The sequence below is a fragment of the Lepisma saccharinum genome, chromosome 18 (assembly GCF_977018435.1).
Source record: "Lepisma saccharinum chromosome 18, izLepSacc3.1, whole genome shotgun sequence".
Lineage (NCBI taxonomy): Eukaryota > Metazoa > Arthropoda > Insecta > Zygentoma > Lepismatidae > Lepisma > Lepisma saccharinum.
In genome coordinates, this window is record NC_139246.1 from 773,212 (window position 1) to 799,931 (window position 26,720).

Sequence of the window (26,720 nt, forward strand, 5' to 3'; positions counted from 1 at the left end):
TAAAAGTTTATTTCCATTTTTTTACTCAAATAACACAATTTAAGTTATTCAGGCAGGAGTTTTTATTACATTTCGCACTTACAATGAGATTTTTTCAACTTTTAACTTATTATTTACAAGTTTAGGCTTATATTTTTACTCTAATAACACAATTTCATCTATTCAGGCTACATTTTTTATTGCAGAGAGATTTTTCTATTCTTATATTAATTTTTATATTTATTGCGTTTTGTATCTTATATTTACTAATTTTTAACTTTGAGTTTTGTTTTTTATTTAAATAATTTCTCTAATTACTAAGGAAGAAGTACTTTTAAGTAAAGCTTTTGCCATAAACTTTATTATTACTATTATTATTATTATTGTTGTTGTTTTTGATGTAGTTGTTGAATGTGTTGGTGTTGTTAGGGTTTATTCACTTCCACTATGCTATTTTTTTGTTTTGTATTTCTATATTTATTTAAGTCAGGTTACGCATGCTACGTACGAAAGTTTGTTTATTTTAGAGTTTCATCGGTATATTTTGAATGTTAGGGTTGGTAAAGTTTCCTAAATATATGAATAGGGTTCCATTTATTCTTGTTCTTGCATGTTTTTGATATGATGTGATCAGCACAACCCTCAAAGTGTCTTTACTCTATGTTTCCATTTTATTGAGGCTTAGTGATTCCTAGAGCCACTTTATGCATGAGAGAAAGCTTGAAAATTTCGATCTCGGATAACCCACAATCTTATGTCAGAGTATTTTCGAGTATATTTTAGACTTATTATGTGCCACAGGAATATCACTGCTTGCTTAATTTTTAAGTATGTTACGCTGTTATTGTGTTTTTAGCCATTGCTTACCTACTAGATATACTGTACGAATTGTTTAATATTTGTACACTTTGCACTTATACGAGGCCAAACTTTTACTAAAATTATTATGTGTCTATGAGGACTGAAATCCCTTTACCAAGGGGACTATAACTGGACGTTTATTAATATTGTTTATTTTCCCCCTTACATATAACAATATAATGACAAATCACAGGATAAGACGATGCTAGCAGATGACTACGTGGCTCTTAAGTCCATCTGCCAAACTTTTCTTACCATGCTATTTAGCCTTATAGACTTTTATTCAGGGCAAATTTTCAAGTATTACTGACTTGAGTGAATTTCATAAACGTTGCACTATTATACGCGTTCTTTAAGTAGTGTTTTGACCTACGGTTTCCTCGAGAACTGGTGATCAAAAGCCAAGAGTCTCAAAACCTCCCAAGGGAATTGTTTACACTTGTTTCACAACAATCTGACATGTTGCACCTAGGTGGGGTGACTGTACTCTCCCCTGTATCTCTGGCGCAAGAGAACGAAAACATGTCTCTGCGCAAGTAGCGACACGAGACGGCTCCACCAATGAACACGTGAGAGGGAATTGAATTGCGTGGAGGAGGTAGAAGCAACTGCAGTTACCAGCCTTCGCAGCAACGTGTACTGCTTCGCTCGGCCCACTCTATCCCCCCCTCTTCTCTGCCGCTACGCTCGGCCTTGCTCCAGAGATAACGGGGACAGGGTATAGTGCTATTCATCTTAAGGCGAGGAGAGACAATTTCCCCTAGGTCTTTCTCGCTGGGGCAGCTGCTGATCACTGTTGCCAACTTCGCTCTTTTGGAGCCAGATCTGGCTCTTTCGTGCACTCGTTTGACTGTGAACTGTGACACCAGCCCTCTGCCCAACTATGATGCCACCACTGGCTCCGGCCCATAAATACCAACTTTTGCCATGAGTGTACATTTTGCACGTGACGTGATATTCGTATAGCTACAGGCTGCGTCACCCACCTCTTCTTTCCTCCCCATGTATTTTTATATATAGCGCTGTGGCTAAGATGAAGATGACAATTTTGTTATCCGGGAATCCTTTATTTAACATCATTGGATTATTGAGATGGGTGATGCCGCTAAATCAAGGCGGTGAAAACTAAGAATAAATTGCCATCACTTTAAAGCTAACGGTAATAGCAGCACCCCCACCCTTCTGACAACTAAAATTACCCTAGTAGGCAATTTATGCAACCTTCGTTACTCTAGCTCCTTGAAAGTCCTCTTTAGCTATATTAATGGTGAAATTTAGCTCTATTATGCACATCAGGTTTGGCAACACTGCCGGGATGGCCGTAGGAGGCAAGGAGAAATGCACTAGGCTTATGGGAGCATTATTTTATTCGTTCTCTCGGGAATATCAAACATCCGATGACGTTGAAAAGTACATGGACGGAAAAAGGACACGTTGAACTATGTCATAGTAGTAGGAAAAGTGGAAACTCCCATTTGATGAGCCGTAACTTGAAGTTGAAGTTGATGTCCCATAAGGAATACATGGGATTCGGTAAATACTAATTCATCATATTTTTCAAAAATCGTATAAGGCTTAATAAACAACTTAGGAAACCGCTTCCACTTGTCACATGGGGAGAAATTCATACTCTTCATTTCTGGCGGAGATCTTTTTAGTAGCATTGCTCATTCCGACGATATTGGAATAAATGCATGCCTGGTGCGTAATTGTCCCTCTTCGCCTTAACAATGATGTGGCATTGGGTATGAAACCATTTAGTTGTTACGTGTGCGACCTTAGAGAACACTCTTCCACTTCCACACATGAACAACGTGCCATAGGAGCGTGTTGAAGAGGAGGAGTTGTTGCTTGCATCGGCTTGAAAATGCGTATTAAAAAGAATATAATATTGTTTATTAACCGCGATAAAATTCCTGTAAGTGCAATATTAGGAGGGCAACTGCTCCTTGGTCCCCGTGCGCACCCCTACGTTCCCCTATACGTAGCGAGATAGAAAATAAGAAGCATATGGAAGTTGTCCAGAATATGTGAAGCTTCACCCAAACTGTTGTCAGGGGTCGGGACAACGAGGCATCTTCGCTAAAAACGGGACGTTCCCGTTCTGTATGGATCGTCGCCTCTTGGGGTATTCCATCGCACGACACTATAGAGCGTCTCAACCTTCAAAGTCAGTATGGGTTAAATGGAGCGCGGCGTTGCCAGATCAACAAACGGAGTCGCATCGAGTCGCTGTTAATCGCTAATGATTGCGACAAATTTACTTCTTTAATGTCGTATTAAAAATCATCAAAATCTATGTATTTGATGCATTTTGGAAAAAAAACTATAGTTACCTCAAGATTTGCATGTAAATGTTTATATTTCGACGTAACTATTTACTATTTTATATTTGCATTATATGTGTAATACACGCAACTATTGTTACTTCTTTCGTTGAATGTTGTATCCTTTACATAAACAGAATTAAACAAATGTAAAAACAAACATTAAGATTCATTTTTTTACGGAAAATAAAGCACACTGCACTTCCTACGAACTGGGGCACCTGCCTGCATCTGAATCGTAACCTTGGTGGCGCGCAATGAATTTGATACGTCAGTGAGACAGCCCGCATAAACAAACTACGATTGCGGAATAAATAACGGTGCTGTGGAGTAACAAGTTCAAGCGGTTTGATAATTATGACTTTTGAAGTATTTACTAGAAAAAAATTAAGCGTTTTGCAAAATTGCGTAATTATGAAAAATTCAGATCACATGAATTTATGACAGGTTATATAATGCCGTCATTAAATAGAGCATAAGAAACTCTACAGCGATCTTTTACCCGGTAGCTCACTTGGAGTGCAAGTATTAAATAGTATGCTACTTTCATGATGTATTCAATCTGGGATCCCTAGGTTGGTTTGACTTGACTTTTTACATTTAGCGTCGCTTTTCTGCAACTTTTGGCTAATCGCGACCACCTTGTAATCTGGGAGCACGCTGTCATCTTCCTTGGGACAAGCAGGCAGGCTCTCTTGAAAATCTAGCTTCTTAAAAGCGTTTTTTAAAATCCTATTTAGCTGTTTATCTATTTTTGTTTACATACGTCTACAAAATAAGAGCCACTCTTACGAATTATCTGGAAAAGATGGCGCATGTGGAAAGACCACCTCCAGGATTTCGGCGTTTGAGGCTGTGTTGTAGAGTCTCTTGAGAATTCTCAGAAGAAAGTAAGTTGTAGGCCGCGAATGCTCTTCCCTCCCCCATAAATTTATTTGAAGTCTGCATCACTGTATCAAAGATACAGCAATTTGACAATTCTTAACTTTGGGTTCTTTTATAAACCTTATTCTGATTTGTTATACCGGGTGTTTCAGAAATAATTGAAGGGTTACAGAAATTTATTGCAAATAAATTATTGACGTTAATGAAACCAGTCCTGAACGATCGAGGAACGCAAACAGTTTGTGAGTGAATGTTTCGTTAAGCTGCGAGTTCACATCCCTGCAGCTAGAAGACACTCAAATCACTCACAGTGTTTTGTGCAATGTTTTGGTCCTCAAGATCACGAGACCTTACACCGTGCGACTTCTTTTCGTGGGGTTTCATGAAAGACAGGGCATTCGTCTCCGCATGGATATCGCAGCCCTAAGGGAGCGTATCATCGCAGCGATATACACTATCGACAAATCCATGTTGATGCGAGTGTGGCAAGACGTTGACTATCATATCGATGTGCCGTGTCACCCGTCGTGCACACATTGAACTTACGTATGTGTTATTTCAGTGTCAAAGTGTTCACTAATAAAGTGGCAAATGTAATGTATTCAAAAATCAAACTTTCATATTCGTTAATTTACCACTAAATGACAGAAATAACCTCTATTACGTCCATCTTGTTCCTCAAAATTGATACAATTACAGCATTTTAATGATACATGGTTTGTAAGTCATTCTCAGTTATATGTATTATTTTCTCTTCACCTTGACATACGCATAACTAAGGTTCAACTGTTATTTTTTTTTAAATAAATGTTTTCTCCACAGAAGCATCGCATTGGCTAATGAAGGGGTTATACAGTTTCACCCGCCCCTGTGTGGGCTTGCTTTTACTAAATACTAACATGTAGCCAGTTCTTTTTTCTCTGCGGTACGCCGTACCGGTAACTTTTTTAGGTGATAATTTATGAACATACCAAAGGCCTCCCCGATGTCGCAGTAGTAGCGTTGTTGCCTTGTAATCAAGGGGTCCTGGATTCGATACCTTGTGGAGGCACATGGCACAGTGGTTCGGATCCCACTTTAAACTGTCCCGATTAGCCTTACGGTGCATAAAGTGGACTTAAAACAACAATTCAATCATGAACATACCACAATGTTTTGAGTACTTCTTGCAATGAACCCAAGAACAAATTAACTTGAGTACCAGAAAAGAAAACTGCATATAGCCCTAATTATTGGTCCATTTACAAAGTCAAAATTGCATTCAAATGGATTTATTTTTTCAGCAGTTTCATTCCCTCCCAATAATAAGATTATTCTGCCCCGCGCCGATGTAGGTCTTATTCTTACAAATAAATATGCGCATTTTAGTTAAGAAACCAAGTTTGGAACTTCAAGTCAGTTCAGTTTGTTGTGGGAGAACAACAGATTAGAACTACTTCCTGTTTTATTAGTAGGAACTGGAAAAAGAAATGATGCCGTGTGTAACAACCTACAAATTTAATATTTCTTATCCAAGTTAGAAATGCCCATGCCCAGCCTTCGAGAAGTTACAATGGTTTCTGCGCTTGGGGGGACGAACTACGTATTTCGATCCCTCCTCTCTACACGCCCTTGCTTCTGCACGCAAGGAAAAGAAGAGTGAAGTCGTGTACGCTGGCAGGATTTTTTTCCAGGGAGTAGTAAACACGGCATTTTTTTTTTTTTTCAGGGAAGGGACTAAATGAAGGATAAAACATAGTATTGTCCTCTCAAAAACACACTTTCAGTTTGAAGCTATCATGTTCAAATTACTGTGACTGAAATGAAATTCTATGAATAAAATATATAAATTTAGGTATGGGGTTGCCCCCCTCCCCTTTCTGACTTCCATGAGTTAAATCACGGCCTCCTTTAATCCGAGGAATCAAGCTGGCCGTGGTGAAATGCATAAATATTAGTACACAAATTTCCTATGTTCATTCACTTTGTTTTACGCAAAGAAAATTTCAAAGATTGAAATACAAAATGTCAACAAACATTAAATAACCTCCGCATCAGCGTTAGTATATAACATACAAAGAAAATGAATAAAAATGGTGATTAGCGATTGTTTTAATATAGCGGAAACTGAAGAAAACGTATCTACTTACTTGAAGATTTTAATTGCAGAAAAATCCCTCTTGCCAGCTCAAAATTCTGTTGTTGAGAGAAGTAAATGAAATAAAGCACAAAGAAGCCTAACAGAATCCCACACAAACAATAATAACGTCCCTTGCTCTCGGTCATTGTTGAATTGTACTGTTTCATTTCGACTGCAACTTCCTTCATGTTGAAACGTGCAAATTGCACCTACAAACATAACGATCGCAAAGTGTAGAGTCCACTTTTCATCTTGTGAAGTTTAACTGTCCTTGGTGCACACTGAATCCTTTTATCGCCTATTTTTTTACATTGTTGCTGGGTATCAGCGTTTAACAGTTCGTCTTTTGTGTTTTTAAAACACTCTGTTTACAAAGTACCACTTGTATACGATCTGTACACTGGAGCGATCAAACTATTACTGATAAGAACGTATCACTTACAGAATTTGACTTGGTACCTGTTTCCTCACACATCTTCACTGGGACAAGTTGCGCGAACAAGTGTGTACTTCACATCGTTTTGCAAACGTGTATGCTAAACGTGCCGTTTTGCTTCCTTGTGCAGTTTTCTACCTCGTATCACAACTCTGGCAAGAGGAATGTTTATCTGGACGAAATTGAAGTACAACTGAAATCTTCACCCAGGCTTTGGGTCAGTGCAGCAAGCAGGCATAAAAAAAAAAACAGGAGGCGTGCACAGCAAGTAGCAGTGTTGCCAAGCTACATATCGTGACATATGGAAACTAGCAGGGCATCCGCTACGCGTGCAATCGACAGGAAGGAAGACGAACGGATTTAGGAAGTAGCTACGTGAGAGAGGGGGTGGCTGGTGATTGTGCAAACCGTTGAATGGGACCACAGTGTTTTAGTGTCGCGCTTCACGTCGCTGAAGTTGTTGAAGCGTTGAAGGTCATAAGCAGCTGATGGTTTACGCTTTGCCCGAAACAGCGAAATGTTTTTTCAACTACTTTTTTGGGACAAGAGCAAGAGTAATTTCATGAGAATAGTGCTAATTTTAAATTTTACATCTACTGTACATAGGCTTGCCAACTGTAAAGAATAACATTCCGGGAGATTTCTTTACAGTCTTCAAACCCTTTAGATTAAAATGTTCTGGGAGAGTAATGTCCTGCATATAAATTGTTTCTGTTTGTGGTCGTGGTACTGTGAATAAGAAATTGAATCAACTTGATCAAAACAATCTAGCAACCACAATTTGTAAGTGAACAAAACATAATCACTGTACAGATACACAGACTCTTCTGAAACCGTAATTTTAAAACAAATCTCGTCAAAATGAAACTTACCTTTACCGAAAACACTTGGCGATACACACTATATCATCGTTTCTCAACCTATGGGGCGCGACCCACTGCTGGGTCAGAGGGGGAGTTTGTTGGGTCGCGAAATCGGGCTTGAAAAGTTATTTACTGTCTTAAAAACATATTACATTTAAATTACTAAGATATATTGTTTTAACAATTTAAATTCAACTCGTGTTGTACGCAGTCTAAACTCTACGCTTCTGTTATTCGCACTCCATTGCTTCTTATCGGCATCTCTCTGATGTTTAGCCCTAACCGTCACATTAGTTCGGTGAGTAAAAGAAAAGGTTTGTTTTCATTTTCAGCATGTATGTTAAGTAAATGATACGTATTAGCAATTATTATAACAATAAAGAACTCGAAATGTGAGTTAACAAAAAGAAAAACCGAGGCATTTTCATCTGGTAGCCAATAGCGGCGATTTGGGTGACAAAACTTGGGGATAGGACAATTTATTTTCTCTTAGTAGACAAGTTTTTCTTTTAGGTCCACATTTATTCACAGAGAGGCTAATCGGAACTGAACCTACAGTTTAAAGTGGGATCCGAACATAGGCGCCGACTCCATGGGGCTTGGAAGGCTCGAGCCCCCCCCAATGTTATCGATGTGGGAGCAGAGCCCCCCCCCCCAATAATTTTGCTTAAGAGAATCTAATGTATTATTTTGCTTCTCTTGTAAAGATTACTCTGAATTGTGCCACATGAACTTAACTTTAAATACACATTTGAAATGTTCTAGACCATCAACTTTGGGGGGCTATGACCAGAGACAGCAAAACACATGACTTATAACTATATGCTAAGTATATAATTATGAGTATTGTTAACATTTTTACTAAAAACTTCAAAAGAAGATGTGCATGAACTAGGAGAGTGGATGGGACGTTCGGGCTACAAATGGCTCTCACATGACATTCAGAACGAGATCTTTGATATATTAGGGAGATCTGTTTTGCGCACCGTGGTAGCATATATTAAAAGTCTGGAATATTTTGCTATTATGGTTGACGAAACTTGTGACATATCCATCCGTGAACAATTGACATTTTGCATTCGAACTGTAAATGAAAATTTTAATATTTTTGAGTAATTCATGGGCTTTTACGAGATTCCGAACACTGAGGCCAAAACTTCAAAAAGGGAGGGAGGGAGTCATTCATTGATTTATTTCAGTGATCGAAGCAACCGCAATAATTTTGACAAGTCGGCGCCCCTGGAACCGAACCACTATGTGCTCCCCTCCCCTCAATATTCTATGTATCTACAGATCATTCCCTGACATTCGCTACGAAACTCGGCGGCAAGCGGCCCTGCGCCAGCGCTTGTCTTTTCCGGCGAACGGGGTCCGCGACAATCGCAAGCTACAGTCTTTTTTTTTTTCGCTCTCCCTGCCTTCGCTCTCTTTCCATTTCTGTTGACGTTGCAGACTGACACCAGTATAATCCTCTCGGAAGTTGTGTTGTGTCGTGTCCGTGTGTTGAAGATTGTGGCTTAATATGGCACCACAAAAGTTTACATTACAACAAAGGATTTATCTTGTTACTTCGTTACTTCGGAAAGAGGAATTGTGGAGAAGTGCGACGACGTTTTGCAACGAAATTTCCCGGTGTTCCTGTTCCACATAGGACCTCTACATTAAACATCGTAAAAAAGTTTAGAGTAACAAGGTCAGTTCTGAAAGAAAAACCCACGTGTACTTACTGAGGAAAAACTCTATGAGATAGGACAAATGTTAGAATAGTCTCCTCGGAAATCTATCCGCCGCCTCTCACAAAAAACGGGTGTTTCAAAAACCCTGTAGGTCCCCCGATTTATCAGCCTGCGATTTTTATTTATGGGGAAATCTAAAAAATAAAGTGTACAAAGACAATCCGCACACCATCCGTGAGTTAAAAGAGAGTATTGTACGAGAAATCGGGAGAATTACAGTAGACGAACTTGCACGTGTAAATGCCAATTTCCTTCGGAGATGCCAGGAATGTGTTGCAGCAGAGGGACATCATTTTCAACACCTTCTGTAGTCAAGGTTAGTACACAATATGAAAACTGTAATTTTAATAGCCGACTCTAGCGACTGTCGCGGACCCCGTTCACCGGGAAAAACAAGCGCTGATGCCGGGCCGCTTGCCGCCGAGTCTCGTAGCGAATGTCAAGGAATGCTCTGTATATACAATTTGCATAACTGTATACTTAACATTAATCCTGGTGCCTCCCCGATGGCGCAGTGGTAGCGTGGTTGCCTTGTAATCAAGGGGTCCCGGGTTCGATACTCGGTGGAGTCACATAATCGTTCGGATCCCACTTTAAACTGTAGGTCCAGTTCCGATTAGCCTTACTGTGCATAAACTGGACTTAAAACACCAACTTAACATTAATCCATGGAGGGCAGAAAGCTGTTTTTTATAGTTGGATACTCAGTGTAAAATGGACTAAGCTTAAATGTAACCCTATTCCAAATAATAATGATTAATGCTAAGATTTTCATGACTTAGCATATTTTTTGGGGTAAGGGTGATGTGTTCCCTAAATATATAGAAATTCATATTATGAAGAAACTAATTAAATGAATGTGCTTTTTAAGGGCATATTTTGGCATATTTTTGCGTGATATAGCATATTTTGATGGATTTTCGGTCATATTCAGCATATTTTTTGCATTTTCAAGATATATACAGTCATTTTCGAAGTGAATTCGTTCTTACGTCCATGTTTACTCGAGAGGTTTTTTTTTACCGTAGCAAAATCTTTTTCATTTTTATTTGAAAATTTACAGAAAGTATTCATTGTGCATTTCAACTAATCAGGGCCCATAAAGTGAACTAAAAATAGTATGTACATACATGAAAATATCTCAGCATTTAGATATTGATGTTTGAAACAGTCCAGTTATAAGGGCATATTTTGTACAATTTTTAGGACATAAGAGCATATTTTATTTTGTATATTTTCGTGATTTTTAGATCATAAAAATCCTAGCCCAATGATAGTTACTGTAACTTGTGGTCTGTAAGTCACAGAAAACAACATTTTTTTTGTTTTAAAAAATATCTCTACAATTTCACCATTCGAATTATATACAGTAACTCTTTTCAGAAATCTCGCGGGCAACTGGACCCCTGCCCCCCATGCTCGCTCTCACTCTTCCTCGTTCTGTGCGCATTTGTGTTTTCCCACTTTCATGAATTCTTTCTCTCGCTTTCCCTGTCTTCGGTCTGCACCTGCGCTTTTTCCACGTTCCTCTTCATTATCTCTCTCTCGCCCCTTCTTTTTTGTTTCTCTACTTCTCCATTTCTTTCTATCCGTTTATTTCTCTATTTTTCTCTGTGTTCTTCCTTTCTTCTCCTTCGTTCCATCTATCTTATCTCTATATTTCCTTTTCTGTTTCCTTTTTAGTCGTCTTTGTCTTCCGTTCCTTCTGCTTCTGATTCTCTGTGTACAACTAACCTAGGGCTACCACACGTCCTGGTTTTCCCGGACACGTCCTCTTTTCGGACCCTGAAATTTGCGTCCGGGCGGGTTTTCACTTTCTGTTAAAATGTCCGGGTTTTTACTTTTATCCAATCATCATAGGTCAGAGATCACGAAGTTACAACTTTTCGAATCATTAAACGTCTGATGTTGGCAGCACTGGACCATGCGCTAAGCGTTAGTAGTTTGTTGTTACAGTTTCAAGTTCCGGTCGATGAGATTTCCGCGTCATTCGTTTGTTCGTGTTTCGAAGTGGAAGTTAGAGTTTGCGAACACGGTGTAAGCTACTAATATGCCTAAAAGAAAGTGCAAGTTTACTAATGAGTTACAAGAAAAGTATTCATGTTTTAGACGTGGTAGAGACGATTTTGAAGGCGAGTGTATGGTTTGTAAACCCGGTACATATGTGTCTGTGGCAACCAAAGGAGGGCTAGACTTGCAAGCACACGTGGAGTGCGAAAATCACAAAGAGCCGTCAGAGGTGAAGCTTCATCTACAAAACTGACTCAGTTTTTCACGAAACCTGGCAGTGAACATGAAGATAAAGTAAGTGCTGCAGAAGGTTTTTCGCGTTTCATACTGTTAAGCATCACATCAGCTAGAATAAATTGATGGTGTGTGTGGCTTTCGAAGAAACTGTCCTCTTTTTAGCATTTCAAAATATAGTAGCCCTAAACTAACCTTTTCTTCAATATCTTCCTGTTTGAGGCCTCACGTCGACGCTACGAAACATCGTGTGCATCTCATATCTGTTCTACAGAGGTCTGCCTCGTTCTCGGTTCGGTACCACGTGTACGCTTTGCGCTTTACTTGATCCGCCGAGAATGTACCGGGTGTTTCATAAATACTTGACGGTTTGCAGATTGAACTTAGGTTAATGAAACCAGTCCTGAACGATCGAGGAACGCAGTTTGTGTGTGAATGTTTCGTTAAGCTGAGAGTTCACATCCCTGCGGCTAGGCGACACTCAAATCACCCACATCACTCAGTGTTTTGTGCAATGTTTCGGGCCTGAAGATCACGGGACCTCACACCGTGCGACTTCTTTTTGTGGGGTTTCATCAAAGACAGGGAATTCGTCTCACCGATGCCGCGTGATATGGCATCCCTGAGGGAGCTTATAATCGCAGCGATGGACACAATCGACAGGCCCATGTTGGTGCGAGTGTGCCAACAAGTAGACTATCGTGTCGACGTGTGCTGTGTCACCCGTGGTGCACGCATTGAACATTTGTAGGCAGGGTGCGAAATCCTGGGAGGACAGGGGGATTTCCCCCACCAACAATCTTCGCCTCAACCCCCCTCCCCACCAAAAATTTCCGGGGGGAGAGTTTTTGTCGTAACAAATAAAATATAAGCAATTATTTTTCATTACAAATATGCTTTACTAAGAATCATATCGAAAACACACAAATTAGTGTTTGTGAGTATTGAATGCATTATCTCTCAAGAAATCGTTAACAAATCTACATCAATACGCACAATAAAAGTAAAACAAGAGTGCAAAACAATAATAATAATTGATTTATATTAAGATAAAGCACAAACTAAACAAAAACTTACACATAATAAAACCACTTGAACTAGTTCATAATTTATTTAATATCTTTAACCAGTTAGTAAATAAATTAGCTTCTTTGCAATATGTGATATGTATAAAAATAACAAATTAATTTCCTTTATGTAATTAATAATAATAGTAATATTATTATTATTAATAATATATTGTAATTGATTAATTTATTTTTACTTTTAATAACATTACAAATATGTATATCGTATAATATACACACATGTTTGTGGGGGAGGGAGTTTGATGATGAAAAACTTTCTGCCCCCCCTAATTTTCAATGCTTTCGCACCCTGTTTGTATGTGTAAAAAAAACTTGGGTTCCTCGTTCGTTCTGCACTGGTTTCATTAACGTAATTTCAATACTTTACTTGGAATAATTTTTTTGTAGCCCTTCAAGCATTTATGAAACACCCGGTATTTCTATATGTTTAGTTCAGTCGGTAACGCGTCTGACTACCATGCTGAAGGTCCGGGTTCGGTCCCCGGATGGTTCAAATCCAGGAACTTTTCTAACGTTGGAAGCGGCCCCGGCGCCCACCCAGCGTCGAACAACATGGAATCACATCACCCCGACTCACGACCGGCTAAGCACAGGGGAGCACTTTACCTTTTAGCAAATATGACTGCATCCTCCAGTGAGACGTAGGGCTACGTTACCTATAAGTCCCCTCGTACCCACCCCCCTTCCCTCCAATAAAGTAGGAATGGCTACAAAATCCGGATAACGAATATCCGGATTTTAAATTATCCTATATCCGTATAATTCGGGATGTGGATAATCTGAATATCCGTACAATCCGAATAGTACAGGTTTGTTCAAGGATTTGTAGTGTAATACGAACATTACGAATAATGGAATATGTGGTTAGCCCGTAAAACGGAAAAACGATACAACTGTCCGGATAATGCACTCATTCGGATATCCGGACATTTAGGATAATCCGGATGATGGATATTTCATATCCAAATAATCCGGACAATTCGGATGTCCGTATTTTTTAAATCCGGATAAAATTTTATCTGGATTTGGCTATCCCTAGCATAAACACGGGGCTGAATGGTTGTTTGTGCGTTGACACTGAATTTTCATTCGCTGGCAATGCTGGTCAAGTGGACGGTCTGGACACGCTCCAATTTCTCAACAGATCACGTGATTGATGTTGCTAGGTGGGTGACTCACTTGAGGTTATCTTTTCTTTCAAGGAAAAAATTATGGTTGCAGACATCTACTCGTTTTATTTTTATATCGGGTCTTGGAGATCAGTGACGCCGTCAGACCATCTGGTTTTGGGTGGACCAAATGATGGACTAAATTATCCTCATCGGAAGTTAGTTTAAAATCTAAATTCAGTTTCTTTGTTTGGGTTTTTGTTCAGAGTCCACTGTATGCACAGATCGGGACTGGACCTACAGTTTAAAGTGGGATCCGAACCACTATGTTCCTCTTACGGGTATCGAACCCGGGATCCCTTGATTACAATGCGACGACGTTACCGTTACCAATACGCCATCGGGGAGGCCCCTCTATAGCTACTCAGTGAACTGGGGGGGGGGGATATGTCAATATTATGGTTAGTGCCCATGTAGCATATACTAATGGGATCCGGTTTCGGTGGTGTGTCACTTCATCAGTTTGATCTGATCATAATTCATCGCAGCGATTGTCCAAAAGTACTAGAAAATCTACCTAAAATATCAAACACACAGTGGTAAGTGCATCTCAAGTAACGTATTTTGAGATGAAATCGTGTACCTCCTGGGATAGTCTATGATAACCAATTTCTTAGGGACTCCCCGATGGCGCAGTGTAATCAACGTGTCCCGGAATCGAAACCTGGTGGAGGCACATAGTGGTTTGGATCCCACTTTAAACTTTAGGTTCAGTCCCGATTAGCCTTACTGTGCATAAAGTGGACTTAAAACACCAACTCAATCAATCAATGAAAATGAATTTAGATGCTTAAAAAATAAACACGGTTATCCCGTTGATATAAAAATAGCAATGATCAAAAAACATTAATTGTTATGAAATACTACAAATAAATTATTTTATTATTTTTCTTTATTATTTTCCCCGTGTTTCAAAATGACATGAACCATTTCAACCCGTTATATTTTATTCATAAATTGTCACAGTAAGATAAAAAGATAAAACTTCATACATATGTAATATAACTGTCAAAGTTCAAGTGCCAATGGTTATCGCGAAGTTATCTCGCAAATGCTCAATGTGAGCCCCCCTTAGTCACTCTGCACCAGCGGCGGCTCAAGGGGGAGAGCCGCCGTGCCATGGCACTACCCTCACAAGAAATGCATACATAGCCCAAGTATTGTTAAATTAATACATTGATAGTTTACAGACAAGGAGATTCGAATCTTGCAATCGGTCAAGCTGACGTGACGACCGCCCCAACCACAGACTAGATATCGTATCGTACCCAAGGTATTGGGTAAGAAGGATAAAGTCTTAGCATAGCAGGAAGCAGAGAAGGGAATGCAGAATAAGCAATTAGGCAAACTTTAGGTGAGTGTCGTGCAGTGTCAGTGTTTACAGGATTGATGACATATTACCTCGTTAGTGTGTGACTGTGCCATAAAGGTAAAGGTAAAGTGCTCCCCTGTGCATAGCACCACGCCATGAAGGCATATAGGGGGTGTGGGGGTAACGCCCCACACTTTCTTGATCCGGTCGTGAGTGGGGGTGATGTGATCAGCATCACGCCCCTGACCGCCTTTACCCCCCAGGGTTTCCCCCAGGTACCCATGTTATTCGACGCTGGGTGGGCGCTGGGGCCGCTTCCATCGTTAGAAAAGTTCCCGGATTTGAACCGGCCGGGGATCGAACCCGGGACCTTTAGCATGGTAGTCAGACGCGTTACCGACTGAGCATACACCTTTTAAATAGGTCAATACGGATGGAACAATAACCTTATAATTGTGTCACGTGGTGTGTGTTTACATATTTTATGCGTAGACAATCATAACGTCAACGTGTGTGACGTAAAACTCTCAATCATTGCATACATGAGTCAGCATAACAAACTCACATGTCAGTGTTCACCTTTCATACGCTGACAAGTATTGTTTATTTATTTTGTTTATTTATTGTTTATTTTTCTCCATTCCTTTTACCTTTTCAAGAACAATATTACTCAAATTTCATATCTTCGGTTATGGTATGTTAATTCAATAATTTTGAGACTATATTTTGTAATAAAAAAATCTCTCCATAGAAAGGATCGATATGGAATACAACTTTAAATCTTTCATCTTTAGGTGAAAATCAAAAGATTTTCATTAGGGGGTAGAGGAGCGTATCGTACCCAAGGTATTGGGTAAGAAGGATAAAGTCTTAGCATAGCAGGAAGCAGAGAAAGGAATGCAGAATAAACAATTAGGCAAACGTTAGGTGAGTGTTGGGATTGTCAGGAGGTGTGATCGGTTGGCGAGAATAGGAGAGAGAGTAAGGTCTGCGGATTGTGAGAGAAAAGCAAAGTGGAGAACGATTATTGGACGATGGTGTGTGATTGGATCGATGTCTGACAGGGAGGTCAGACAAGTGACATTTGAGAGGACAAGTGTAGGAACAATCTTCATCTATTTGTAAGGCAAGTAATATCCTTTTCTTAACCAATCCATATCGTTCAGTCATGGAGAGTATAAAACCCATATCTAACCTAAGTTAATTTCTATCGCCATTCCTTTAAATGTAACCTCTTGCATTTTTCACATTTAGGCCAAGCGAGTGATAACCATCTGAGAGATGAATGAGAAATAACTACATCACCCAATTCAATCTAGAGGTTCTTGGTTCGATCCCAAACGCAGCATAGGAGTTGCGTTATGATATGAACCGCCCCAACCTCCTCACTGCATCGCCAGCTGTATCGTACCCTCGGCGAGGCAGCGGTCCGCGCCACTCAAGAGCTGCCCTAACCAAGTTGAAACACGTGCAGAGGGTTGGAGAAGTCTCAGCAAGTAACATTTCCACCATGAGCCAGGAAGAAGGTGGCAGGGGGTGGTGTTAGCCAATGGGGTTAGCCCATAAGACACCAGCCGTGCCCGTTTTCGCTTTGGCACAGCGAGGGAACTTTCGCATTGTTGACACAGTTGCCATCTTCAGAGATAAGTCGCTAAATACGACGGATTTGTAAGACCCGTTGGGGAAGTAATTCGTAAAAAAGGTACTATCTACTTTTCTCCCAACTTTTGGAGAAACGAACCTAAAATTTTTCCAAACTTAAATGAACATTTTGATAATGGATAGATGCGCCTAGAGGGCCATCCAGACTTTTTAAAAATATAAAAGTAAAAAATCCTATGGTGATGCGAGTTTTCTTTGGAATTTCGACAATTTCTTTTTACATCAAATGTGTAGAATATTTTCAACATCCAGTTGGAATACGTGTGCATGGGGGAGGAGAAGGTGAGAAGATTTGTTTTCCCTTCCTCTTGTAATTGTGTTTTTAGCGAAGTGTCCTGTAGTGTATAAAGATAGGTTAGTGAGTGAAGATGAACCGTATTAGTGTGTTATTACTTAAACACACACTGTTTTCCACGTTACCAAACGAGGATAAACATCTTGGCCAGTGGGGCAACCTCAAGGAGGGAGCGGGGGCATTGCGGAGGTTTTTTTTTTTTTCGATTTCTTGATCACGTTGGCACTACCCATCATACTTCCCGCCGGCCGCCACTGCTCTGCACACGTCAATACGGTAATTTAATTCCATCCAGACACGTTTCACCATGTTTTCGTATGTTCTCATCAATAATTTGCACCGCTGCGCTAATGCGGTGGATCTAATAGAGTTCTTTGGTGATGGATCTTTATGAAATCGTGTACGAATCTGACGTTGCACGCCCACGACCGACCTATTGTCCATTTTTTTCCACTACGAAGTGGATGTAAACAAAAGCACGTGTTCTAGAGAAAGCCAGTGCATCCCTATTGGTGGATTCTGGCAGTAGTCCCTCCGCAGACCTTTTGCACCCTGATAGATAGTCCATTCAATGCCGTCTTGAAACTAGAGTAATACAGCATTGTATGCTGTTCAAAGCATTTACTAGCCTTATCCTTGCTTATGAATTCATAATCATTCTTTAGTAAAGCACCTACGGTGACATTCACTCATTCAAATTAACGAAATTCCCGCTACTTGTCCGTCACTCTGTGTTGTGCAGTGTTGCAAATTCCCAATATTAAGTAAAGTCTATAATCTTGAAGCACCGGACTAGACAGAATCAGAAAACATGATTTAGACTGACAGTGACTGACATGGGAATCTCTAGATTACACACGTGTTGATGTGTATATACCACAAACACGCACACCTACTTTCAACTTCAAGCGTTTTATCTAGAATGGTAAAACCAACACACTGCAAAATATTGTAGGGAAACCTTTGAGAAAGCCAAACTGGTTGGTGCAAATACAACCAGTGATGCTTAAAATCGTACGGAATGTTACTTTAGCATTTATTAAATGATCCACCTACGCTTCCTTTCCTTTACTTCCCACATAAAACATGCTCAGATTTCAGGAACCTGAATTCCCCCAGCTTGTCAAAGAAAAATGCCAGATGCATACACTGGCAACTGCTTGCAAGAAGGAATTTGTAGAGGGCGGGGACACAAGCTTTTGGCGTTACAGATGGGCAAACGGTGCCATTCAGTGTTGCTACCCGACCTTTATAGAAACATCGTTACAATTCGGAAATATTCCAAAGCTGTTATCGTATCTAATTGCTATATAGCCAACTTCGCAACTACAAAGTTTTATTAATGTTCCAAGACGCGTGTACGTAATAAGACCTTTACATTTCTTGTATCTAATTCATAAGGGAAAAAAGAACATAGTTGGAGACACTACTTCTCGTGGTCAAGAATCTTCCGAAACCCTCAAGCACACGGCTATTTATAGCTTTCCTCCCCTCGACCCTGCAAAACCTGCCCTCCTCTCCCTTGCCGTGTGGTGGTTCTCGAGATTTTGCGTAGTGTTTATAGGTTGTAAATATCATTGAATGTTGATGTGGCTTCAACAGCAAGTGTTACAAAACATCTACATGTGAAACTTTGAACAAGTGGCGATACCAAAATTGCGGTGGATCCTGAGTATTGTGTTGAATCGTTAACTTCTGAACAGTTGTCTTAAAAACAAGGATTTATGCGGCCCGCAAGGAAATTCAGCCGAACAAAAACGCGGATGGCACATTTTAGCCGATTTTGGACTTGCTGCCGTTAGCAGGAAAGTGGATGTTCTTTTTCTTCATGGATATGAGTTTGTCTACCCTGGTTAAATTATTGCATGATTCATTTGGTTTATTTTACTTCGCATTTCTGTCACACTTGGTTAATCGCGAGGATGAGTGATGATATGGTGACATTGATGAAATGACACTCACAAAGAACATCAATGCCCAGGCCAAGATTCAAACTCGGGACTCCTGGCGTTGTAGCGCACAGTAATAACCACTCCGCTACAACGGACAGCTGTGCTAATTCTTCTTACATGGTGTATTACCATTGACGAGAACTGACATCGTTGGTAAGTGTTTACCTCTATTTTATTATATTTTCTTCATCTCTCGTATTTAGAACAGTGTTCATTTTAAGAACTAATATTTGCACATTTTTAAAAGTCACTCTAGTTTCGAAACGTTGTGGAAAATACTGACACTGAAGCTAACACGTGCGCTGGGAGGGAGGGGCAAGTGCTGGCAAATAGAAAGTGGGCACCGCGCGCATTAATACAAATTTCGGTAACTTATTGGCCACACCTACTTCGTTTTAAAGCTGGAAACAGTTATAGTCTCGTAAAATGATTTCTCCTCACCATTGGTCAGCCTGGCACCTAGCGGCAGAGTTTAGAACTACTGGGACCATTCCTATGTATTTTGGTAGTGTCTGCTGCCACGTTCTTTTTCTGCTGGAACCTCAAAAAAGATGCGCGTGGCAGTATACTCGGTCTTTGTTTTATCGTGATTCCATCATGCTATGTATGCAACACATACTATGAAGTTGTAGCGATTACTTTCACATAAATGTTTTAAGATTAGGTCTCTTATCATTCTTCTAATAATAAACCTAAATGCTCTCGTAGTTAGGTTTGGTTCCGTTAGCATTAAAATAATATCGCTAAATGCTTTCTAAAGAAAAGGATTCTAAATTACCTGTATTCATTCCCACTAATCATAAACTTGCATTTTTCTCGTCTTCATCTGTTCTTAATATTTGTAACATCCTTTTAGCAGACGAATTGCGTGGCAGGAGCAAATTTGACACTTATTCTTACTGCTGACACGTGCGTGGCAGCAGACTCGGCCATGTATTTTACGGGATATTCGATCAGTGATTATGTTGTATTGCTCATGCAGGGCCGGCGGAAAGGAGGGGGGGGAGGGGCGAACCGTGCCACCGCCCAGAGCGGCAAATTTTCTGGACGGCAAAATTTGAAGAGAAGAAAAAAAATAAGCCTATTGAAAACTTGAAAGTTATATTATTATATTATATAACTTGAAAGTAAATATATGCGAACCCATCGTTTTGAAGGAACATATCAGTAGTCTCACTTTAAAACCACCGAGTGCCACAAGGTGGGAACGCAGATTCGATGCCTTAACTCCGTTGATTATCAAGTGGGCGATGTCTATGATGTGTTCTTTCAAATAATTGCGAAAATAATGATCGCACATGAGGCTCAGTGTATTGCAAACCAGCTGTGTGGCTTTACATTCCTTTGCTCACTACTTATCTGGTAATGACTTTTTACTCCACGCAATGTAATGAGCAAACGTCTTCGAAACTTTAATCTACGATGTATTAGATGCTATTAGATGGTTTCTTGCAAACATATCAGCGCTTTGAAAAAAGCAGGAGTGATGAGAAATTTCAAAGTTTCTTAGACGCCACTTGGCAGCCCCCCTTCCTCCACTCGTCGAGGCGTCGCGGGGGGGCTACGACCTGCGAGTCCCGGTTGATGACAGAGAATTGACATCGAATTTAGATATAGATGATCCAAAGATAGGCAACACTGTACAGGACCGAAATCGAAAGAAGAATAAGTTTCAGTGTGATGAAACTGTTGAAGATCCACAAAACCGGAACCAAGTTGATTTTTATTACCAGGTCCTAGACGATTATTTTAGCTCGTTGAGAAAAATTTGAGCAGCTTAAACATCATAGTGAATTTTCAATTTATTTTATGACATTTGTAAGCATAAAGACATGCCATCTGATCTTTTGTCTGAAAAGTGTAGAAACCTTGCCGAAATGTTAACACATGAAGGCTACTGAATTAAAAGATGAACTAAAATTGTTTTTGTCTATAATAAAACAATTACTACAAAGGATATCTTAAACTGATAAAGGGTCATGATTTTCCAGCTAATGTGAGAGTAGAACTTCGAATTTATTACGTTTGTCAGTAACCGTGGTAAGTGGCGGAAGAAGGTTTTTTTTTTTTTAATTGAGGCTAATAAATATACTATATTCGGTCAATCATATCTGAAACACGCTTGTTTCCATTTTATGCAAGATAGCATTATACGGAGAAGAATATTAAAGGTAAATTCCCTGTGTATGTAGCACCATGTCACGAAGACACATTTAGAGGATGTGGGTGGTAGGGCCACACACATTCTCGATCTCGGCCATTTTGTTCGATGTGATCAGCACCACTCTCCGGCCGCCTTACCTCCCAGGGTTGCCCCCAGGTACCCATTAATTTGAGGTTAGGTGAAGCCCAGAGCCGCTTTTTGCGGGAACAACTCAGGAAAGAATTCAGACCTTAGATCAGCCACATTTTAAAAATCCAATCATATATCACAGACCTACAACGGTAAACGTATGAAGTAAAACCTTCATTTCTTTCCTAATACTTGTTACATTTAAGATACGTTTAAGAGAGATAGAGAGAGTTTTCATTAAATATAATAATAATATATAATTAGTGTCGTATTTTCTAAAGTTTAACTGTGTGTCGAGCGAGATATCCTTTTGTGCTTAATACAGAGCATTCCCTTACATTCGCTACGAGACTCGGCGGCAAGCAACGCTTGTCTTTCCCGGTGAACGGGTCCGCGACAGTCGCTAGAGTCGGCTATTAAAATTACAGTTTTCATATTGTGTACTAACCTTGACTACAGAAGGTGTTGAAAATGATGTCCCTCTGCTGAAACACATTCCTGGCATCTACGAAGGAAATTGGCATTTACACGTGCAAGTTCGTCTACTGTAATTTTCCCGATTTTTCGTAACATACTCTCTTTTAACTCACGGATGGTGTGCGGATTGTCTTTGTATACTTTATTTCCCCATTTTTCTTTCCACTTTTATTCAGAACTGACCCTGTTACTCTAAACTTTTATTACGAGGTTTAATGTAAGCGACTGTCGCGGACCCGTTCACCGGGAAAGACAAGCGCTGATGCCGGGCCGCTTGCCGCCGAGTCTCGTAGCGAATGCAAGGGAATGCTCTGTAGTATTGAAATAGCGTAACAAGTCTCATTACTTATTTTATAGTTTGATGTTTTACTTAAGAATATAATGATTTTCAATTTCCCGTTGCTGCGTAATGACGGGGGGGGGGGGTCGAAAGGGAGCGGAATCTGCCGCCACTGCCCAGGGCGGCAAAAGGTCTAGCGCCGGCCCTGTGCTCATGGAACGTGTTTTCATCGTTCAGATCATTTTGAAACACCCTGTATTTGGAGAGCCTCTTCTACTCATTTCACCAGATAAGTTTTAATCCAGCAAAACTGTGTTGTTGTTTTTTCCTGATTTACTTCCATTTCTTAAAAGTTATTATACTCAAATACTATTTTGTTAATTACTTTTACACATCTCCGTACAAAAGTTGGGGGCAAGTTTAGTCATGCAGTCTTACATAAATATCTCATTTTTGGAATTTTGAGAAGTAACGAAATCATTAATTTCTTGGATTAAGTGGTGCATGCAATATGAAAAAAGAAGGAATACTAGGACGAATTTAGGACGGAATGTCGACTGACCTGCCCTCTCGCGACGTGCACGTAGCTGACCACAATGACTTTGTCGCTCGCCTAAGATTCAGTTCACTTAACTCGATGCTCCGCGGCGCAGCTGCTGAACCGTACATACGGTGGTGTTCCTTCATGGTCAGGCAGGCGTCCATTTTATGTAACCAGCGATTCGCAGCCGTCAAAATGGCCAGCGCCCGCCACGCCTCTTCCGAAGCTATTTTCACGTAACTGCTGCATTGTCTCCTGTCCATTGGAGGTGTTGTAGCTGTATCAACGCGAGGCGAGAATTCATACAAATAAATCCAAGAAGAACTGTACGTTGCTCCGGTTCAATACGTATGGAAATTTATCGACGTGTGTCCGGTGCGTCATCGTTACCTAGAAACGCTTGTGCTTTCGTGGTGCAAAATCCAATGCCAGCATACCTTTATCTCTACTTGCAAGGAGAAATACCAAGTACTTACAAGGCTTAGGAAACTGAGATTGTGACTGGACTTCGTGCAATTATGGGGTATGAATTGGCGAGGAGAACTTACCAATCCCAAAGAAAATTCAGGTTACTAACTTTAGAACTAGCCAAGTATGGAAGTGTATTTTCTATGATTGCGCACATTTAAGCTATTTAGCAAATACAGTAGTTCTCGACGCTATTTTTATGGAATGCAAAACATATTAGTTCTGTCCCCCTCCTCCGCTGAAGTTAAATGCCAAGTTTTATTCTGTCCACCAAAGCTAAGTCCAAACTTTGATTTTGCCCCCCCCCCACCCCGCCAAGTTAAGCCCCATGATACCCTGTATGTTTTGATATGCCAAGGTATTATAAAACCTTTGACTTGCAGCAAAACAATCGTACCAGATACTCTTCATTTCAACAGGTTTTTCAGAACATCTGTAATACATTTCTATGTACTGTATACGATATCAACGTGCTTCATGTAAGGAACTATATTTTTTTGCTCAAGTCTCGCGAACTTCCCGTTCGAAGGCGCGTTGCCATCCCGTATTCATATCTGAATCCAAATCAGTTTCATACAGTTTATGTTTATGTATCGTGCTCATTTTAATGGTTATTTATTATACGTTATTATATTCTGCAAGAATCCTCGCATTGTGACATTTTGAAATTCCCTCCCTTGTATCTTAATCTATTGAATTTCATTCCCTTGTTTTTCTATTTTCCGAGTGCAGATAGTGAAAGTATGAACGCTGTAAGTTAGCAATGCTGTTGCTACGTCACTGTCAAGTTAGGTTGCACCTGAGTATAGCGCACTAGTCAGCCATTTCCGAGAAAAAGCGCTTCGAAGTTTTCCATGCGCGCCTCTTTAGGCGAAGATAATGTCCGATGACAAGCAGCCTCTGGCTAGGTGGTAGCGTATGCATTTCACGTGCCGAAAGTTCTGGGTTCGATTCCAGTTTGGTTGCCCATGCTTGTTTTTTTTAACTCAAGTAATTGTTTATTACATTTCATTTAATAACGTATTGAAATTAATGTCCTCCTCCGTAGCCGTGCGGTTCTAAGGTGCTCTGCTATGGATTCCGACTGCGGGACGGCATGGGTTCGAGTCCGCCTGGGTTCAGTCTCTGAGTTCTCGGCCTGTGTATAGGACCGGTGGCAACCCACCATCGTGAGGAAATTGGGGAGCTTCGAGCGAGCAGCGTAATCCGGTCTCGGAAATCTCCTGTAACGGCTGAGGATTCGACGTGCTGACCCCACGTCACCCCATTACTGGTTGAAGATCTCCACGCCTCTGGGTAGGATAGTGGGAGGGAGACCGGTAGTCGGGAGATAGGCCAGGGCCCTTCGAGGGCTGTCGCGCCATGGGTTATTATTATTATTGAAATGAATATGGAATAAAAGTTTATTTAAAATTTTGTGGGGAAATGCTACTTTTGTAATGTATTTTTATCTAATCATTTTACAAGCCTTTCAAAATTAAATATCCACGTGTTATTTTCGACAAAATATTATGTACATGTATTTTTTTAGAAAATTTACAAGAAACAAAATACGAGAATGCTATTCACAACCAATGCTTTTATTATTATTTTTTTTTTTGTACACGATGCAGGCTAAAGATTCGAAAGCAAAATATTTCACGAAAATTCGCAAAGGAAATAAATACGAATTTTTGCAATAAATATTTGCTCGATTTAAAAATGTAAGAGAAAAAGTATCGAGTGGAAATCGAACCCAGAACCTTTGGCACGTGAATCTGATACGCTACCACATATATAAGTTTGTGCAACTCACATTACAAGCCTTCAATGTGTGATCCCTTGGTGACGCGGCAGACATCAGTCGGAAGTCCATTTCCTGCCACACTCCTATCAGCATGTCTGATGTAATGGACTGAATAGCTGAAACATTCCAGTTTCTCAATCCAGGAAGATCCTTCGCTAGTGGTGGTACGTAAGCACGGTCTTACACAAATCCCCAAAGGAAGAAATCTCACGGGGTGAGGTCGAGAGAACGTGGCCGCCACGGTAGATAAGCAGAATGCTTTCTGCTGAGGAGTCGCCATTTCTCGACAGTGGCGTCGCCCCTGGCAGTGAGGAAAAGTACAAGTTCGCGAGTATGTTTGAAAACAAATATTTCACAGTTCTTTCATCCGTAAAATTTTTATCATGCACCGTCGCTTCGAGAAATAAAAAAAAATGTTGAAACTGCTATATTATTTTATGTACACCCTGTGTTTTCACACAGCCGTTTTAACCTCTTTTAGTAAGAATTATAAGAAGAGGAATAATTTAAAAATATATATTATTCTTAATAACATTTATTGACGCACTTTGTTAATACGTATAAAATAATCATTATTGAATTATATTTCTATGAGGCTGAGCAAGCTGTGTTGTACGTAATGCATTATTTACTAAACGTACTAATTTGATCAAGTTAATTTTGACTCAATATGTACGTTGCAAAAAAATATTTGGTTTCTAACTGTGCAAAAGTAATAAAGTCGACAGTCACTTGTTCACGCCTTTCGAAGTCACCGAAGACAAAAATGTTTACCTTTCCTTGTGTTGTGACCGAATGCCCCCGTGTTGCCATATTTATAAGTGCTCGCAGGATTTTTTCTCAGGGGGGAGGGGCAGAATCATAGAAACGTTTATTATTATTATCATTATTAGTTACTAGTACTACTACTTTACAAATCATGAAATTGAAATTGGATTGCAAATACTTTGGCGTTGTATACAAGTTCAGACTCGAGTATAGGCAAATTATTGGGTGGGCTTGAGCCCCACAGGCTCATTTAAGTTGGTGCCACTGGGAGTTTCCCGTATTTTTGTTTCACTAAACTACAATTTCTTTACGCTGTGTGTACTTCTGGTTTGATGACAACACTGGCATCGAGAGCATAGGGATGGGAGGGCACGTCCTTAATAATTGAGAAAAATTATTTTGGAAGGTGACAGATTGGACTCGCATAAATGCCAATTTTTACTGTAAGTGGCCTGCTGTGCTATGATAATTTTTGCAAATTTCTGCCCAATACAAACACAGTTACAATCATTCAAGTGTCAAAAGATAATTACAATCAAAATAAGCACTTACCTTGTCCTGCATCTTTTCAGGAAATTTCCATTTACACACTTCTGAAATTGCTTCAGTTTCTCTCCTGATATTCTCCTTCAGTTCTTCTAATGTGTGGGGGTTCGTTATATAGACTTTTGTTTTTCAGTTTCTCCCATAGATAAAAATTACATACAGTGAGATCAGGGGACCGTGGGGTTCACACAATCCTTTGCTAATGAACATGTTTTCAAAAATTTCCTGAATGGAATACAACAATTTTTCAGCTGGGTGTAAGGTGGCAGTATTTTGTTGGAAAAACCCTGACTGGCATTCAATGTCAGTTAGTTGTTTGAAGAATGGTGTGAGTATGTCATCCCTGTATCTGTGTGCATTTATGGTATTTTCATAAAATGTGGGCCCTATAACTGTATGCATTTACTGTGCACCAAACACAGATTTTCTGGTCATGCAAAGGAGTTTCATGTACAAAATTGGATTTATCTGAGCTCCAATTCCTGTTATTCTGTGATGCAACATGGCCCTGTAAATGGCACCATGCTTCGTCAGAGAAGAATATTAAAGGTGGATCAATTACCCTACCATTAACATTCCCCAAAATCCAGTTACAGAAATTTACCTGACTCATTATCACGTGGTAGTAGTTCA

General features: G+C 40.0%; 1 protein-coding gene across 3 annotated transcripts in view; it reads right to left on the reverse strand.

The window, feature by feature from the left end:
* Positions 1 to 26,720, reverse strand: part of LOC146002326 (uncharacterized) — a 220,921-nt gene that overhangs the window by 56,898 nt on the left and 137,303 nt on the right. Inside the window, exon 1 of one of the 3 annotated variants that reach the window (XM_083140049.1) lies at positions 6,614 to 6,810. The exons of 1 other annotated variant lie outside the window; for it this stretch is intronic. Coding sequence is in view for 1 of the 2 variants with exons in the window: in XM_083140045.1 (XP_082996171.1) it covers positions 6,182 to 6,359 (178 nt within the window). In the remaining variant the exon portion in view is untranslated. Of the gene's footprint in view, positions 1 to 6,181; positions 6,811 to 26,720 lie in introns of those variants that run through there. One more of the 3 variants, XM_083140045.1, reaches the window with a different exon arrangement.